This window comes from Gasterosteus aculeatus, chromosome 12 (genome assembly GCF_964276395.1).
Source record: "Gasterosteus aculeatus chromosome 12, fGasAcu3.hap1.1, whole genome shotgun sequence".
Taxonomy (NCBI): domain Eukaryota; kingdom Metazoa; phylum Chordata; class Actinopteri; order Perciformes; family Gasterosteidae; genus Gasterosteus; species Gasterosteus aculeatus.
The window spans coordinates 22,988,509-23,005,575 of NC_135700.1; the positions used below are offsets into that span (position 1 = coordinate 22,988,509).

General features: G+C 47.1%; 2 protein-coding genes across 2 annotated transcripts; both read left to right on the forward strand.

Moving 5' to 3' along the window:
• The first annotated feature begins 1,055 nt into the window (after nucleotides 1-1,055).
• On the forward strand, nucleotides 1,056-7,959 carry taldo1 (transaldolase 1). The gene is made up of 8 exons (XM_040196637.2): nucleotides 1,056-1,297; nucleotides 3,968-4,091; nucleotides 4,225-4,332; nucleotides 5,443-5,574; nucleotides 5,980-6,155; nucleotides 6,281-6,478; nucleotides 7,333-7,478; nucleotides 7,570-7,959. Exons 1-8 carry the CDS (start codon nucleotides 1,198-1,200, stop codon nucleotides 7,600-7,602), a joined length of 1,017 nt encoding a protein of 338 aa, XP_040052571.2. The 5' UTR covers nucleotides 1,056-1,197; the 3' UTR covers nucleotides 7,603-7,959.
• Nucleotides 7,960-8,160: 201 nt separating this feature from the next.
• Nucleotides 8,161-16,650, forward strand: LOC120831270 (uncharacterized). Its single transcript, XM_040196625.2, has 15 exons — nucleotides 8,161-8,331; nucleotides 9,797-9,943; nucleotides 10,252-10,442; nucleotides 10,823-10,927; nucleotides 11,752-11,890; nucleotides 12,439-12,589; nucleotides 12,698-12,830; nucleotides 13,686-13,838; nucleotides 13,964-14,001; nucleotides 14,093-14,122; nucleotides 14,218-14,384; nucleotides 14,606-15,060; nucleotides 15,160-15,259; nucleotides 15,668-15,923; nucleotides 16,260-16,650. Exons 2-15 carry the CDS (start codon nucleotides 9,812-9,814, stop codon nucleotides 16,340-16,342), a joined length of 2,133 nt encoding a protein of 710 aa, XP_040052559.2. The 5' UTR covers nucleotides 8,161-8,331; nucleotides 9,797-9,811; the 3' UTR covers nucleotides 16,343-16,650.
• The last annotated feature ends 417 nt before the right edge of the window (nucleotides 16,651-17,067 follow it).

The following is a 17,067-nucleotide window of genomic DNA, read 5'->3' on the forward strand; positions in this document are numbered from 1 at the left end:
AGGGCACAAAGACATTTCAGGAACAAGTGCCTTTGAACAGTTATTGAGATAATCAAGCAACCAAAATCCCACCGCGGGTTAAAAACATGTTGTGTTAGTTCATGTGCCTCCCTGGCTACTTAAGGATTTTAGACCAAGATGGCATTTTAATTCCATTGATGGACTTCGGGAGGAGATAAGAAGGAGACGTGGATTTGTTGCAGCCTATAAAATAACTAATCAAATCCCTCCTGTTGCTCTTCCTAAGGTTTCTTCCTTTTTTCCTCCCCAATAAAGAGTGTTTCTTTTTTTGGGCAATTCAAAATACATTTCATTGAACTTGACTCTGGCATAACCACGCTTTATATATTGTGCATCCCTAATAATAAGGACTAACACAACTTCCCGTACTTATAAAACATGTTAATATAGTACGTTCAATACCAGTTATGTTGTACTTTTATACTGTGTTATTATTATTTTACTTGTGTAAAAGAGACATTGATCTTCTCCTTTACCTCATTGGCCTGCGGAAGTTATAAATTGTGCAACACATTTATAAGATATATAACGTAATGTTTATTAAGTACATTTGTACATTTATGTACTACTTTCATTTTGAGGTATTTTAATGTAACGTTATACTTCTACTCTGTTATCTTATATTTCTTCTTCACTTTCTTTGGAGCCAAACGTTGAACCCCATTAATCTGATTGAAGTAGCGATGATGATTCAGATTATTAATAGTACATAAAGTACATTAGGTATTTGAAACGAACCTCGGCTGCAACATTTGTAGTCAAATGCTTATGAGTGATTATTATACTATGATGTTGTGAAACTGGCCATGCTGCTTAATGAGTCATTTTACCTTTGCCAAGGATATTTTAATGCTAGTTCCTTTAATTGTGAAGAAGGTAATTGTACCACCACTATATGTATATAGGTATAACGTGCATAGGTGCATAATGCATAATTTAAGAAGTCACATATCTGTGTCTTGTCATTGTTTTTTTAAAGGAATTGACTTCCTTTTTCAGCGCTCGCTCCCTTCACGTCTAATCTCCCCGTTGCGCGTCCCCGCCGCCTGGCGTCGCGCGTCCCCGCCGACCCCCTTCCCTCTGCCGCCGCGCGCGCTCCCGCGCCTCAGTGACATTCCGCCCGGCCTCACGTGTTGTCTGTGTATAAAAAGCAGTCCCGAGTCCCCGCTCATCATCATGTCCACGCTGTCACCCGACAAACGGAGGAAGATGGAGTCCGCGCTGAGCCAGCTGAAGAAGCACACCGTGGTGGTGGCGGACACCGGAGACTTTAACGGTAATGGGAGGACAAGCAAGCTGCGTTTGAGTAGTAGCTAGCTGGGTTAGCATGCTAGCCCACCGATTCCAGTGGGAATGACGGTGCTTTCACTTTAGCGTCAGTCGTATCCAGTTCAATCCGAGGGGGCTGGAGTTTGCTAACTTGGCTAACTGCTGTTGCAGAACTTTGAGGCGTGCTGTTACAGCCGTTAACTGTGTCAACTCAAGTTGCCCTCGAAAGTTGATTATCTGATAATCCGATTACTTGTTTCTGCCGTTTGCCGCTTCGGCAGCTTTATTTCTTACGCTAGCCACCGCAGCAAACGACGCTAGCTTACAGCGTGACCGCCGCGCTTGTTCCGTAGAACCGCGAACATTCGCCTCTTTTTTTATTTTTTTTTATCCCGCTTGGAGCGAGCTGCGAGCTGCGCGCACCGCGCATGCGCCGGGGTGAAAGTCCCCTCTTAACGGAGATCTCTCCTCTCCTGCTTCCTGTCCTCTCCACGAAGGGGTCAAAGGTCGCCTTTCTCAACGGGCCAGAATGAGGAACTGTTTGCAGAAATACAATCGCAGTGTGTGACGCAAAAAAAAAAAAAAAAGGCGCCGGATAGTTCCTTATCCGAGAGCTTGCAGACTCACCGTGACACGACAGAACCGGTGTGACCCTCTGATCGCTGGTGGGTTTAAACGTGTCTGCAGGGGCCCTCTGCGTGTTGAACAAGGAGCTTAATAGAATATCAAGGCATGCACAGCTACATGCATGTTTAGCTTATCAAAAGGGTTTTTTATGGTCTCAGATCTTTGGTTCTGGCATTTCACGGGTAAAACAGAAGTTGAAGCCTGCACAGTCAAGTTCTGTGCAGGTTTGTTACAGTAGTCTGAAGGCCTAAAAAGTTTGCAATTACAACTGATGCACAGATAACAATTTAAAGACAACAACTCTGACAGAGAAAGTGGTCACAGTTCGATAAGCAATGATTCAGTTCAATACACTTGAACTCTAACATCACTGCAACATGAGCAGTGGTAACACAATGTAATCAGATCGTCCCTCAATCTGTGGATTTCTCAGTCATTAGAAACTAGTTTATGATGGTGGAAAGAGCGGTTACTCAAGATTCACCAGCCGTTTACTTCTCTTTTCTGTTCTTTTCTGTTCAAAAATGTACCTGTTGCGTGACTGTTGTTACGCTTCACTGGATGCAGGTTTGGACACGTCTGTTTCCCCTAAGAGCTGCAACAACGTGGTCAGAGATGGAGCAACTGCTCGCTCTTTCTTCACATGACTATGTTGGGCAAGAAAATGTTGCCTGAAGTAAATGGGAAGGGGGGGCGGCGGCGGCGCCTGTAAAATCTTGAACAAGGCAGCTTGCCTTCAGTTATTGATGGTTTATTCATGTGCATACTTTTCATCAATCATGTGGTCCAGATTGTAAGAAGCTGCAATACAGTGAAATCACACAACACTTTTAGCTCTTCTATTATTTGCGAATAGTGATAAACCGTCCTCTGCACAGGAGCGTTACCGCTCTACTCTTCCCGCTCTGATCTTCTACAATGACGTTGTCACAAAAGAAACAGGTTGTTTGTGTGTGTTTATGTCGCCTAACTACATATTTGCAAAAAAAGACCCATAAAATAATAAAGGCTAAAACGGTGGTATTACGATGTACCTTTTCTAGTATAGTTCTACTGTCCACACACACTTAGATTAAAGCTGAAATCTGACTGTCGTGACCTCAGGCTATATATTTTCCTATTTGATGTGAATAATCAGTGTAAATGTATTCGGGATGGATATTAAATTATGTAGAGCTTACAAACCATTTCTATTTTAATGCCCCAGGTTCAGACAGGCCAGACCCGCGTTATGGGAATACTGCTGTAATCAGCAGCACTTAACTCTGTGAAGTATTTAGCACAAAGCCACTGACTCGCAGAAGGATCCAATTTATTCACTTTGTTGAAGCGGGGAGGAGGTGGGGGGGGGGGCACGACGACGACAACTGGCTGCAGAACAGAGGCCGGCTTTGTCCTTCCGCTGAAGAGCCGGCGGCGGCGGCGGCTGGATTCTGCAGCAACAATCGTCCGCTGACACAAAAAGCCTCGAGCGGCGCGTGAAGAAGCTCCTGCATATCGAATTAAAAGCTGTAACAGTGGAGTTCTAAAAGTTGCTTGTGGCACGCTGCTGCATAAATGACTCCAGTCCGTTCATGGTGCACTTTTTAGTGCTAAACATTCCGCTCGCTTGTTATCATCAGAGGACTTCTTAATCAGCATCTAATCAAGTTTTAGGAATAAACAACAAATTAATAATTTATGTCAATACGTTGTTTAACCGTGAACCTTATTTCAAAAAGAACCGCTCCACCTGCTTCAGTCAGTCTGAATAGTTGTCGGCTGCTCACACGTTCTGTCCAGTAGGTGGCGCCATGTTCCATCTGACAGCAGCAGGTATTTGTAGATTCAACAGGTTACATTTGGTCGGTGTGTTGATCCGCGTGAGGAGTTGTAAGATAGACTTGCAGACCTGTTCATGAAAGGTAACACAAATATTATTATAAATACTTTGGTCTTTTTAATTGGGTTTATAGAGCAGCATTTATTTTTTGTAGTTGTAGATTATTTTTGTATTTTATTAACGAATGCACTCGTATTTGTAAATTAAATCGTTTGCTCCGTCCTGCAGCCATCGAGGAGTACAAGCCTCAAGATGCCACCACCAACCCGTCTCTCATCCTCGCCGCCGCCAAGATGCCGGCCTACCAGCCGCTGGTGGACCAGGCCATCAAATACGGCGTCGCCAAAGGCGGGTGAGAAGGTTGACCACAAATCAGTTTGCAGTTCTTGTACCACACACACACACACACACACACACACAATGTCCATTCAAATCCCTTTTGTGTGTACGGAACGTGAGGCTAACCAGCGTCGTCCTCCCTGCAGGACGGAGGAGGAGCAGGTGGCAAACGCCATGGACAAGCTCTTTGTCAGTTTTGGGCTGGAGATCCTGAAGAAGGTCCCGGGCCGAGTCTCCACCGAGGTGGATGCCAGGTAGGGAGGCAAACGACGACCAGCAAACGCGTTTCAGAATGACGCCCAAGATGGTTGCTGGTGTCCTCACTCTTCATCGTTTCACTGGTCACATGCTTTAGATCAGGGGTTCTTAACCTTTTCGACCTTGAGGCCCAATTTTTATAGTACAAAGTGGCCCGGGGCCCATTAAATATTAACACTGTATAGGTTTAATTGACTTCACTCTCGGTTTGATTTGTATTCAATTTTGGCTTTTGGCACTGCCTCTGTTCCTCCATTTACGAAACCGTATTTAATGAAGTCGAGATTGTATTTCCGCAAAAACTTTGTCTTCTGGGTGGGGGTATCGGCAGGACGTTCGTCTTCATTTTTTCTTTTTAAAAACGTATCCATTTTTGCTGCGAAGTAGACAGTCTTCTTCTCTGTGTATTGGCGCTTTTTAAACAACCGAGTGATGCATTACCGCCACCACATGGTCGAAAGCTGCACGCAGTCCCGCGGCCCTTGCGGCCCACAAGTGCAAAACTGAAAGTTTTTTGCGGCCCTCTAGGGGGCGCTGGTGGCCCAAGTTTGGGCCGCGGCCCTATGGTTAAGAATCACTGCTTTAGATGATTCAGCTATTTAATTAAAAACGATTCACATGAATGGCATTTAATATTAAATGGGGTTCTGAGGATATTTACCTCAACATGTGTATCATTGTTTTTGTTTCTCCCTCCACACGGCGCCGTTCTCCACGTTTCTACAGCAGCCCGGAAGGGACAAACTAACTAGCGGCTCACATTCAGGCTTTTAGGTTTCTGTGCCTAAACCTTCAATACAGCATGATGTTCATGTAGTGAATGACGACGCATTTAGAGTCAGCGGGGGATCCCTTAGGGCGGGGCTACCCAGTGATTGACAGGTCACGGTCACCCCTCCCCATTCCAAATACGTCACTTCCTGTTATTCTCGAATCAGAAATGAATGAACACCGTGACTCATCTCCCCGTTTGCCTCTTATTCTCTCACACACACACACACACACACACACACACTAGCAAAGCCACGTGTGCGACTCCGGCCTAAAGGTCGGAGGTGAACCAACATCCAGCCGTGATGTGGTCGTTGTTTGTCTTCGCCCGGCAGACTTTCCTTTGACAAAGCGGCGATGGTGGCCAAGGCCCTGAAGCTCATCGCCCTCTACGAGGAAGCCGGCATCAGTAAGGAGCGGGTGCTCATCAAGCTGTCTTCTACGTGGGAGGGCATCCAGGCGGGCAGGTGAGCGCCATCGGATCGCTACTGAAACGTTTTCTCACACTGCTGCTTCGATTTGTTTTTTATTTTTGTTCCTCTGGAATAAATCCGTCATAATGGAAGCTCCTGTAATCCACGATGCGCCTGCAGACGTCATTCGTTTTGGTGATAATAGGCCCCGCCCCTAACCAACGGTTACCAACCAGCTCAGAACAAACTGAAGGTTTAGGGTTTAATTCAGGTTGTAAACTCCGCCTCTTCATTCTGGTAGCGTCATTTAATTAAACATTTTTCCATTTATGGATTCTTCTATCGTGCGAATTTCAGTTGACTTGACATTTGAAGCAAATGAAGAAATGACCGTTTCATGTAACGACTCGTTCCCCGTCTCGTGTTCGCTGGGACTCAACGTGAGCTTTCTCCCCGCAGGGAGCTGGAGAAGGACCACGGCGTCCACTGCAACATGACGCTGCTCTTCTCCTTTGCGCAGGCGGTGGCCTGCGCCGAAGCCAAAGTGACTCTCATATCGCCCTTCGTCGGCCGCATCCTCGACTGGCACAAGGAGACCAGCGGGCGCGCCAGCTACGAGCCGCACGAGGACCCGGGTAGGACGGCTGGTGGTCGCGGGGGAGAGTTTAGCTTGTGGCTCGAGGGCTGCGACTGAGCGCCATCCCGTTACTGCGGAAACGTCCTCCCGTCTTTTGAAAACGCTCCCCTTGTCCTCGCTCAGGTGTGCTGAGCGTCACCAAGATCTACAACTACTACAAGAAGTTTGGCTACGGCACCGTGGTGATGGGCGCCTCCTTCAGGAACACGGGGCAGGTCAAAGCCCTGGCGGGCTGCGATCTGCTCACCATCTCGCCCGGGCTGCTGGCGGAGCTGAGCCAGGACCACAGCGCCGTCACGCCCGCGCTCCGAGTGGACAAAGGTACGCCGTCCCGCTTCCGCCACTCGGCTCGGCGGAGGATTCTCCCGAAGACGCCGTCGATCGGCTCGCGGGTTTCATGCTTGAACGTGGTCCCGTCCACTGGGGGGGGCGGAGACACGAGGGTTCTGCGTGGCGGCTGAAAACGGCAAACGTTGTGGTTTTCCGTCGGGATGATTGGCGATGGTGCCAGGCGAGTATTATGGGGTGTCGCTTCACGCCGCTCCTTTGAGGTCAGACGTGCTGTAGAAGAATGTTCAGACTGGCAGCTTGCGGGCACACAAAAAATGTCGCTCTGACACATTAACGTTGGGAGCGGCGTGTTCTGTTTCCATGTGGGGGGGGCGCGGCGCAACAACCTGAGGTGAGGTGAGGTGACTTACCCGCTGTACTTTTATAATAATTGGTTTGTTGTCAGATTAAAAGTGCAGTTCTATTGTTGGTGCATTTTTATTTTTAACACCCCTATTCGACATGTGGCTCGGACTCGTATTTTAGTTTAAACTGTGATTACTTATTCATGATGCTTTTGACTGATTGTCCTTATTGCTGCACTTTGCTCCATAAATACAGTTAAATCTCATCTCAAGTTCCCTGAACTTTTTGCTCTTTACATTAAACTATAACTGATCAATGTTAAGCACCTCATGAATATCAATGATTCTTATGATCTATTTTTATTAGTGTCAAAAGTCGCTAAATATAAATCAAGGATTTTATCTCCACTCAAGCAGGAAGTCTTACTGAAGTAATATGAGGAACAACAAAGCGAGACGTTGCCATTTGAAGTACAGATCATTTGACCTCGACCTGTTTTTTAAAAAAACACTGCTGACCTCGGCGGTTTGTTCCTGCAGCGAAGGCCTGTGACCTGGAGAAGATCCACCTGGGCGAGCAGGACTACCGCTGGCAGCACAACGAGGACCGCATGGCCGTGGAGAAGCTGTCCGACGGCATCCGCAAGTTCGCCGCCGACGCCATCAAGCTGGAGACCGTGATCAAAGTGCGCGTGCCGCTGATTGGCCCCTGAGGGCCGCTTCGTTGGTGCGTTTGACGATTTCGCTCTTGTCTGACGTCGTTTTTCTGACTTGCAGGGGAAAATGCTCAGCGTGAAAAATGGCGAGTAGCGCGACGGGAAGTACAAGGAGTCGGCGGGCCGCCATCTTTGTATCCAACTACCTGGGAGGGGGTCCAAAGCCCCGCCCTCTCCCGAGGTTTTCTGACCAAACGCGGATGCTTACGCGTCTGAGGATAAACTGATTGAAATCTCCATATTTTCCAGGAATTTGACCAGAAAAGGACACGACTTTGTAGACGTGGGGAGTCTGTAACCTCCGCTAGAAAGATGAGCACTTCTTCTGCAGGAAAGCAACCAGGACTGGGGGGGGGGGGGGGGGGGGGGCTCCCTGTTTGATTTTAAAGCAACACTGTTCCGTCGTCCCTCTGAAAACAATCTTTTGCTAGAATAAAAATCTTAGTCGTTACATTTGCGTTTTGTCTTTTCTTACATGATGCTTGTTGTTCTGACGCACACACACACACACACACACACACACACACAGGTGACATCCTGCACCCGCAGGTGAACACATCCTGACGCACTCTTAGTCATGAGTTCTATTTCTTGCCGTCTTGCCGAGCCAGTTGGACTCCATTCTGTGTCCGCCGGCGAGGCTCCGCCCGCAGTGATCAGAGAGGGAACATGTTCACTGCAACAACACTCGTCCGCTGCCCGTCTAGACCTTCGCTGGGACTTTAACACTTTGGTTATCTAGAAAAGCGATAAATACAAAAGCTGAAGATCGACTGACCAAAACCAGCACCGGCGCTTTGCTGCTTTTTGAGCGGAAGTTCAGGTAATTAAGGGGAATTATTGTGTTTGTGGGATTGTTTTTGCACTTTGTGGAGATTTGAGTCGCCGAAATGTGGCAGAATTTGACGTGTTTTGAAGGAGATATTTTCTACTAGTAAAAACCTGGCACATGACTTCCTCTTGCACAGATGTTCTATAGGAGGCAGATGTGATGCTCTGTGTGAGTGTGGCACTAATACATTAATGTACAGCAAAATGGATCTAGACATTGTTCTAGTATCAATGTTTTGAGTATAACTCATGAGAGCATCGGCCTTTTCTAATGGGAGCAAAGATGCATCGCCAAACTGTAGAAATTAAATTTATTTTTAAATGAGTTTTAGCTCAAGATTCATGCAGAGACTAAATCCTATTTTAAAATCCTCGGGCTTTTGCACGAAACCAGGATCAGGGATTAAGCCGAGATATTAAAGTTATCCTGGATGTTAAATCAGCTGCCGTAACTACTGTTAAACACATTTAACTAAGTGGTGCAGGAGTAGAGAGGGTGCGCCGAGAACCGCAAAGTTGGCGTTTCAAGCACCGGCTTTGGATAAAAGCGTCAGCTAAATGACCTGTAATGTTCCTCTGAGTGTTAATTAACCAGAATTAATTGACTGAGATGTGGATATTTAAAACTCTTAAGACGTATCATTGGAGACATGCAGAGATTAGGTTGTATTTCAAACGTAAGGTCTACGTTACCAAATAGGAACTTGAATATCAAGTCATGATGATCATTTATTTTGGGAGTGAATCCGAAAGGAACCACAGACCTTGTTAGACACCTGAGAAGACTTGCGTACGTCAGACATGACGCCACCAAAGTGCAAGTGTCAGGACTCGTTATGGCGGGAATGTGAATTAACCCCCCCCCCCCCCCCCCCCGCACTAAAAAAAAGGTTGTAGTTTTTAAACATTTCAAACTTAAACATCCTACATATGGAGTCTCAAAGTGCCATACAAAACATTAAAAGGTAAGGAATAAGAACACTAGATATTTGGAAAAATTTGAATGGTAATAAGCATTTTAATTTATCTGTTCATGTATTTATGTATACGCATGACTTGTTTTTGCATTTTATGACTCTTAAATTACAAGAATTACAAGCCGGTCCAAAGTCAATTGAACAAGGAACAGGACTAAAGGACTAGAGGACTAAAGCTGTTCTAGGACTAAAGGGATGGATATAAATCTATAAATTACATTATATTAAATGAAAGAACTCCACAACAAATAGGTTAATTAATTATTAACTTAAAGAATATTACAAAATATACACAGTATATATAAATAAGTACACCGTAAATAAATCCAAGAAATAAATGTGAAAATATTTACAACCCTTATTTCATGTTTGTCTTTCATATGAATTTATCATTTTACTCATTTTCCCTTTTGCCCCGTTGATGTTTTATTGTAAGGATTTGTTCCTTTGTGTCTCCATGCGACCCCCCCCCCCTTAAAGGCTCGAGCGGCGGCCATGCGGGGCGAGCTGGGCCCGGGCGGCCTGCTGCTGGGCCTGACGCTGGTCCTCCTCTGCCCGGCCTGCGGAGCCTCTTCTCTGGGCCTCGCGGTGCACGTCGTGCCGCTGGACGCCGACGGAGGCAATACGGTGCTCAGCGCTTTTCTCTCCTTTAATGAGCTTTGTCTCAGGTGACGGTGAACTCCTCGTACAGGGGAGAAGAAAAGCTCTTACTCCATGAAACATGAGTTGTTCAGCTGAAGCCCCCCATCTTTAAACATCCTGGAGGCCCTTTTTCATTTCTCCTCCTTGGTTTTCATAGGTTTATATTTTCCCTCTGCTATGGAAAGGACATTGTATGTCCACCACCCATAACTCAATATATTGTGACGTACGCAAGGCCAGGTGCATGTTGGGAAGTCACGCAGCTCGTCATGGCGTCCCTTTGCCTCCTGCAGGTTCGGGCTCATTTCAGCGCCATCGCTGCCGGTCCGTGTCCGTCTCTGTCGGGCCTGTGCTCTGCAGGGGAGGACTGCCGGGTCCACGCCACCCCGCTACCGTTCACCGGCGCCAAGCCCGGCTCCGGCTGGTGCGTCCGCCAGTGGCAGAAGACCGTGCCCAGCAATTACAACGCCACCATCGATTTAGGGTACGAGGCCCGCGCACGCAAACACACACACACACACACCTTCATTCATACATCACCTCCGTAACAAGATCATTTCTCTTGTTCCTGTTTTATTATAATTTTTAGCTTGTGGAAGTTTTCTTGATGTGGTTTGTTTGCTTCCTAAACATAATTACTAAACGGTCAAACAAACATCTCACCTTCTACAAAATGTCCTATGACCTTTGGTCTTTCAATTGCTAATTGTTGATAAAGTTATCAAAGTAATGCATTTTTTGGAAGGTAGTAATACTTATTATTTAGTATTTGTCTTGTGTCATTGGACTCTATTACTTGTTAATTGAATCAGGCTTCTTTAAGTTGTTTTAATTTCTCTGATACATTTAACTTTTTGTGTTTAGTTCGAACACAGAAATTTATGTGTCCATGAACGCGAGTCCAAAGGTTCGAGAAAACAGCGGCAGACTGAACCAACCTGCTTATGTTGGTCTCCCTCCTCCACTGAGGTACAAACACACACACACACCTGCTCTTCAAACACATATTTTAATTTAACGTATAAATGATTGCATTCGTCTTAAAAATGTAAATGTGAAGTTTCAACCAGCTGCCGGCTAACTTAGCTTAGCACGAAGACCGCTAACAGGGCGACGGCGTGCACCCCGGAAGCGCACTTATTTACATGTCCGCACCTTCTTCAATCAACGCAAACACTACTTGGTATTTCATCTGATTTAGAAGATAAACTGACCCCTGACATGTTGTATTTCACACACCTGGTTCATGTAGTCATGGAATGCCGCTTTAGTCAAAATTAAATAAATGAATAAATACGTAAATACATGAAATATGCATTTGAAATACATCATGAAATAAATAAATGAGGCAATAAATACATAAATATTAAATACATTTAATTATTTCATGGTACTTTTATTTCATAATGCCACTTTTCATTTCCAGAGACTTATTACATAATGCCGTTTTGCTACATCTAACATTCAGAACAGACAACAGAGCCGTGTGCAAAAGAAGGCTGGCTAATGCAGCTGTCTGATTTAAATGTTTAGTTCTTTGGTATAAAACATTCAGAGGCCTCTTTGCGCCTTAAAGAGAGACGACTATTCTCCACAATGAGAGAATCCCCATTAATAATGAATAATAATTATTATATTATTGTATTATTATATTAATAATCCTCCTTTGAGGGACTGGTGCAGTGTGTCCAAGCTGCTCTTTCTCCTTGTGCCCTCATTCTCCAGGTGAAGACCTTTGACCTCTGTTTGTGAAGGACCTTCTCTCTCTCTCTCTCTCTCTCCCCTCTCCTCAGGGGGCGAGCCGGATGCCCCCACCACTTCCCCCTGTCGGCGAAGGACCCGGACGGTGACCGGGTCACGTGCCGCTTCGCTCGGCCCGACCAGGGAGAGTGTGTCAGCTGCCCTCAGCACGCCTTCATAGAGCTGGATGAGGTGGGTCTGACCTCGCAGTACACGATGAAGAATCATCGTCACCATCATCATCATCACCATCATCTCTGGTGGACGAAGAAATACTAGAAATACTACAATGTGGAAATACTACAAAATATTTATAGATATACAATATGCAGTATGGCTAAATCATGATACACACATGTGTATGTATATATGTATATATATCATTATTATTAATTATGCATGCATCTATATACTGTAAATGGTCCTTTAATAATATCACATATTTACTTATTTTACTTACATATTTACAATTTGTTAATATGAAAAATAATACACTGCCTTATTTATGCGTTAAATGACTTATTGACATAATTTGAATCTAACTGAACTGAAGCTGTCAAAGAGTTAAAAGAACTTAAATGACGTGGATTTAAAAGTTAAAGTTATCAGATACCCGCCACACTCTGGTTGTGTTCTTTAAATGACTCACATACGTGTCTAATGGTTTTAAACCTGTTTTAGGCTTATTTTGGAAATAGAGCTGAGGAAATCTCATTTTGATCACATGTTTTCTTCCCCAGGACACGTGCACGTTGTCCTTCACTGGGAACGCGGCGGCGGGACAGTACTCCATCTACCTGATGGCCGAGGACCGGATTCCCGCTCCCAAAATACGCCGCGTGGCGGACAGCAGCCCCCTGAGCTGTGTCCCCGTGCACCTGTCTCTCACCGGTGAGCCCCCCCCCCCCCCCCCCCCCTCTTGGCGTCTTCCTCTCGTAGTTTCTCAGGTGTGGTCTGCAGTTCTAGAAACGCGTCGCCTTCTCTTTCCTCCCCTTCCAGTGGAGGAGTCGACCTCCAGCTGCCTCGATGAGCCGACGGCGACGGGCGACACCCCCCAGGGGGGCACCACGCGGTTCGTCCTGCCGTACCAGCAGGTGCAATTCGACACCAGCTTCACCTCACAGACGGAAAGGTGCGTGCTTGCATGTGCATTTTTCCTTTTTATTACTACTAAGTATGGAGTTCAATTCACGTTATCTGTACAAGCCGAGGTCCCAAACTGGCCCCCGGGGGCAGGAAACGCGAGATTCGAGGATTCACGGGCGGCTCGTTGGAGGGGAACCTTCAGGAAAACATGACAACCGCAACTAAAACAGCAGTGACGTTTCTGACGTCACAGCGGCGGCAAAGACGACTCCGGAAGCTGGCGTCGTGATGTAATCACAGAGCGCTCCCCCCTCTGGGCCAATCAGAGTCCTGCTCTCGGCCCCTCTCGGGTCTGAGCGAAGAAGTGGGCTCCACAGTCACCGACCCCCCCCTGCCGCTTTCTTCCCGTCTGATTCGGCTGCGACGGAACATCAGGCAGTGAGCGGCATTCTGGGTAGGAGAGCAGCCTCGGGTCCCACTGCTCCGCTCAGCTTTCACACGCCGGTGCTGCCAGCTGCCTGCTGGCATTTCAAGAGAAAGAACAATAGATGATCTCAAGGTCTCGGTTACACGGGAAAGCACTGCAGCGGTTGAACCCAACCCCACTGTGTTCCGGATGTACCGGTCCACCTGCATTCCCCACCCCCCCCCACCACCCCCCTCAGGGATTCAGCAATTTCAAATATTTGCACGTCATCGCACGGAAACCAATCACACCAAACAGAAACAGAAATCAGCATTAAGCGATGCAAAGAGCCACATTTTGGACCTTTAGTGGCGCGTGACAGATGATTCTCGCACAGGAGTCGTGGTTTTTCGGGTCTAACCCCAATAACCGGTATCGGCCGCGTGCGTTGACCAGCGGACGTCACGGGCTTTCCCTCTCTCTGTGTGTTCCCAGTGTTTTAGAGGTAGCGGTGGTCGGCCCCCCCAACCTCTACAGGGTTGGTTTCAAATCAGTCGGCCCCCTGGCGGCCATGACGATGGCCTGGATCCGCTCCGAAAACCAACTGCCCCGCCTTCTGCCCGTCTGCTTTGTTGCCAACACCAATAGGTGAGTCATCACGGTGGGCGCCACCACTGCCGAAAGGTTTTACAAGTGTTATCCGTGTCTTTTTGACACCGCCAACCACATTTAGCAACACAACCGGTTGTGATTTGCACTTCTCATCCTCCCAGTTTGCAGTCGGAGCCGCGGTGCGTGTGGCTGCACCAAAGTAAGAGCGCCTTCCGTCACCCGAATGCCAGCCGTGCATCAGAGTTAAACCTAAAAGGAACACTGACGTCTGCTTGTCTCCATCCTTTCAGGGGAGATGAGGACGCTTCCCCCTGGAACAGGTTGAGACCACGTTGCCGCTTTTTCCCCCCCCCAGTTCATTTCACAACGTTAGAAGCGCCTGCAGAGTTGTGACCGTGCTGCTGTCGGCCCGCAGTGCTGACGTGTGGGAAGACGGAGATGACTCTGGTGCTGTCCGTCGCCTCGCTGCGCGGCATCGACCTGGCCGAGCTGCAGCTCAACAGCCCCACCTGCCCCGTCGCCTACAACAGCACGCACCTGACCGCCATCATCTCGCTGACTGGCTGCGGGACCGAGGCTGTGGTAACATGCGCCGCCTCCTCCTCCGCCCTCCTTCCGTTTCCTTCTTCAATTTAATCTATACGAGAAATTGTGTGAGAAATGTTGAACTAATGCTGTGCATTTTAAACGTTGCTTTTCTTCATCAACTGACAAATAATAATTCAATTTAAATTGAAAATAGACTTTAAGGGCAGTTTACTTTGCACTGACCGCTCATCCAGCTGAATTCTGATCAAACGCAGCACTCCGGTTCGGAGCTGGTTTACACCAACACTTTGCACAGCGTGCGTCCGTTCACCATGGTCAGCCGGCGGCCCTCCCTCGTCCTGCCTCTGGCCTGCCGGATCCCCGGCGTCCAGGCCAGGGGCCCGCAGTACGAGGTGCGCATCCCCACCGAGAAGGAGGCCTTCGGCGAGGTCGGGATCTGGCTAGAGGTTCACCCGCCGGGGGAGGGGCCCCTGGGAAATTTCACGCGCCTGGCCAGGTTCCGCTCCCTCGAGTTGGCGCCGGGACGGGCGCGTCGGGAAGCAAAGTCCTCCGACGACGCCGGCTCCCTCGCCGTCGGGTCCAGATTCACCCAGCTGGACCTCCAGGTGATGTCCAACTGCAGCATCGAACGGGCCGACATGCTGGTGGGCAATTGCCGCCGGTCTGAGACGGCAGACTTTGCGCAGGCCACCTTAATCCTGGAGCAAGGGTCAGTCAGGGTATCCGACGTGCAGCCGACCTGAGCGGGACCGCACGTACACAAAAGACTTTATTAATTATCTCACTTCTCTCACTCTTCCTCCTCCAGGTGTTCATCTTCCAGCAGCACTGTTGAGGTTATTACAGAACAAAACAACTCCAAGGTTTACCGCCTCGATTTGAGCTCCATCCAATCCCAAGGATCCACGGTCCGTACTGTCGTGCACCGCGTTCACACAATACATGTTTTGCTGCTCCTCCTTTTTTTTTTAAAACGTACAAAATACGTCTCAATGGAGGGCAACCGGTTTACCACCAACACGGCTGTATGGAGGAAATTGACTGTAAGGCATCGTAGAACACATAGTGTGCTGTTGGCCAAAGGTCTCTCTGACCTTTGACCCGGCATATCGGATGGAGGTCATAGATGCACTCAACGGCCCCTCCTAACGGGGAGCTAAAGTACGGCCTGGTGGAGCCGCACAGACTCGCTGATGTGCTCGTGTTGGTCGAGGTTCAACCTTGCTGTTAGTTAGTAATTCCTGAGTTGTGATCTTATAAATAGTTGAAGTTACTGTTTGTCCTGATGTGTTTATTTGGCGTGTTGTCTCCTTCAGATGTACGTCGAGTGCACAGTGAATCTCTGCATCGCCACCTCGCCCTCTGAGAGGTGCCCCGACCTGTGCACGCGCTCCCTCAGTCCGAGGGTGACGGTCAGCAGCTTGCTCACCGGCACGTACACCGTTCGCTCGGGACCCGTCAGCCTCGTGGTCACCGCTCCCACGCCGGCAACCCCTGCGCCGGTCTCTCCACTGGGAGTTACCTCCGCGCCGACCGCCGCGCTAGCTGGCCAGAGCACCATCAGCTCACGGGGTAGGGCGTCACCTTCCAAGCCTCTTTTTTGGGCTTTTCAAATTTGTGACCGTCAATCAAATGTCAATATCATTGCTTTATTTTGGAGGAACGCACTTACGCGTTAAGCTGCTCGATATCCAGAGATGTTGTTGCAAAGTGAGGGTTAGATTACTATTCTTAAATAGGAGCAGAGAACAAACGTAAAAAAGAAGTTTTGATCATTTCATTCCCAAAGAGAAAAAGCAGCAAATCCTCACATTTGAGAAGTTTTTCGCTACTGTTTTAGAATTAATTTAAATCATCTGGCTTGGTGTCAAAATGTAAACACAGTCATTCTAAATTCCTCTCTTGCAGCTCCTGAACAGGCCTCGTCCGTGGCAGCAGGAGTGATTTTAACCACTATCGGCATATTTCTTCAAAACGTCCTTCTTCACTGAGCCGGCATGAGGACCTGTGAGAACACGCTACGTGACACGTCTGTCAGCTCCGTGCACAGCGCAGTACGGTCAAAAAACACCGGTCAACACTGTTGACATTCAACATCTCTTTTTACAATGAAATCTGCATATATCAGAATAACATTTTAGACTTTGCATCGTTGGAATTTTCAGCAATGAATAACAAAGACAACGCTTTCTTTCTGTGCCCTGTTTTCAGAATGTTAACCAATGACAAACATTGTGGATTTCATTTTGGTGTCTTCAATTATTTCTTTATGTCATTAAAACATTGAATCAGACCAATTTAATTCGTGCTTGTACTATTGTTTACTTGTGAACCTTCCGTCAGTCAGGCATCAAGTTCAAGGAATATTGTCACACAAACTGCTTAAATGAGGAATGGATATGTAATATTATTTTTTATTACAGTATAATTCTTGATTTATTTAGTCATTGACATCATGACATATAACAAAAGTACTAATACTCATTTAATAATGTTGATTATAGAATACGTTTTTGAAAAAATAAAGCTACAAAAAAGAGTCAAACACCTTTAGAAGAATTGAACAATTTACCGGTGACTTAAAGACAATAACAAAAGTTTACCACATATAAAAAATCAAAAAACGCTTAGTTTTGCAAACAAATGATCTAAGTTGCATTGGCAGAGCTCTGTGTACAGTATACACAGCTTTATGCAATTCAGAGAACATTTTCTG

Coding starts and splice junctions, on each gene's coding strand:
- LOC120831270 (XM_040196625.2), top strand. CDS start 9,812: ATGCGGGGCGAGCTGGGCCCGGGCGGCCTGCTGCTGGGCCTGACGCTG. Junction 10,443..10,822: donor AACGCCACCATCGATTTAGG/GTACGAGGCCCG, acceptor TTTTGTGTTTAG/TTCGAACACAGAAATTTATG. Junction 15,924..16,259: donor GAGCACCATCAGCTCACGGG/GTAGGGCGTCAC, acceptor CCTCTCTTGCAG/CTCCTGAACAGGCCTCGTCC.
- taldo1 (XM_040196637.2), top strand. CDS start 1,198: ATGTCCACGCTGTCACCCGACAAACGGAGGAAGATGGAGTCCGCGCTG. Junction 4,333..5,442: donor TCCACCGAGGTGGATGCCAG/GTAGGGAGGCAA, acceptor TTCGCCCGGCAG/ACTTTCCTTTGACAAAGCGG. Junction 6,156..6,280: donor CGAGCCGCACGAGGACCCGG/GTAGGACGGCTG, acceptor GTCCTCGCTCAG/GTGTGCTGAGCGTCACCAAG.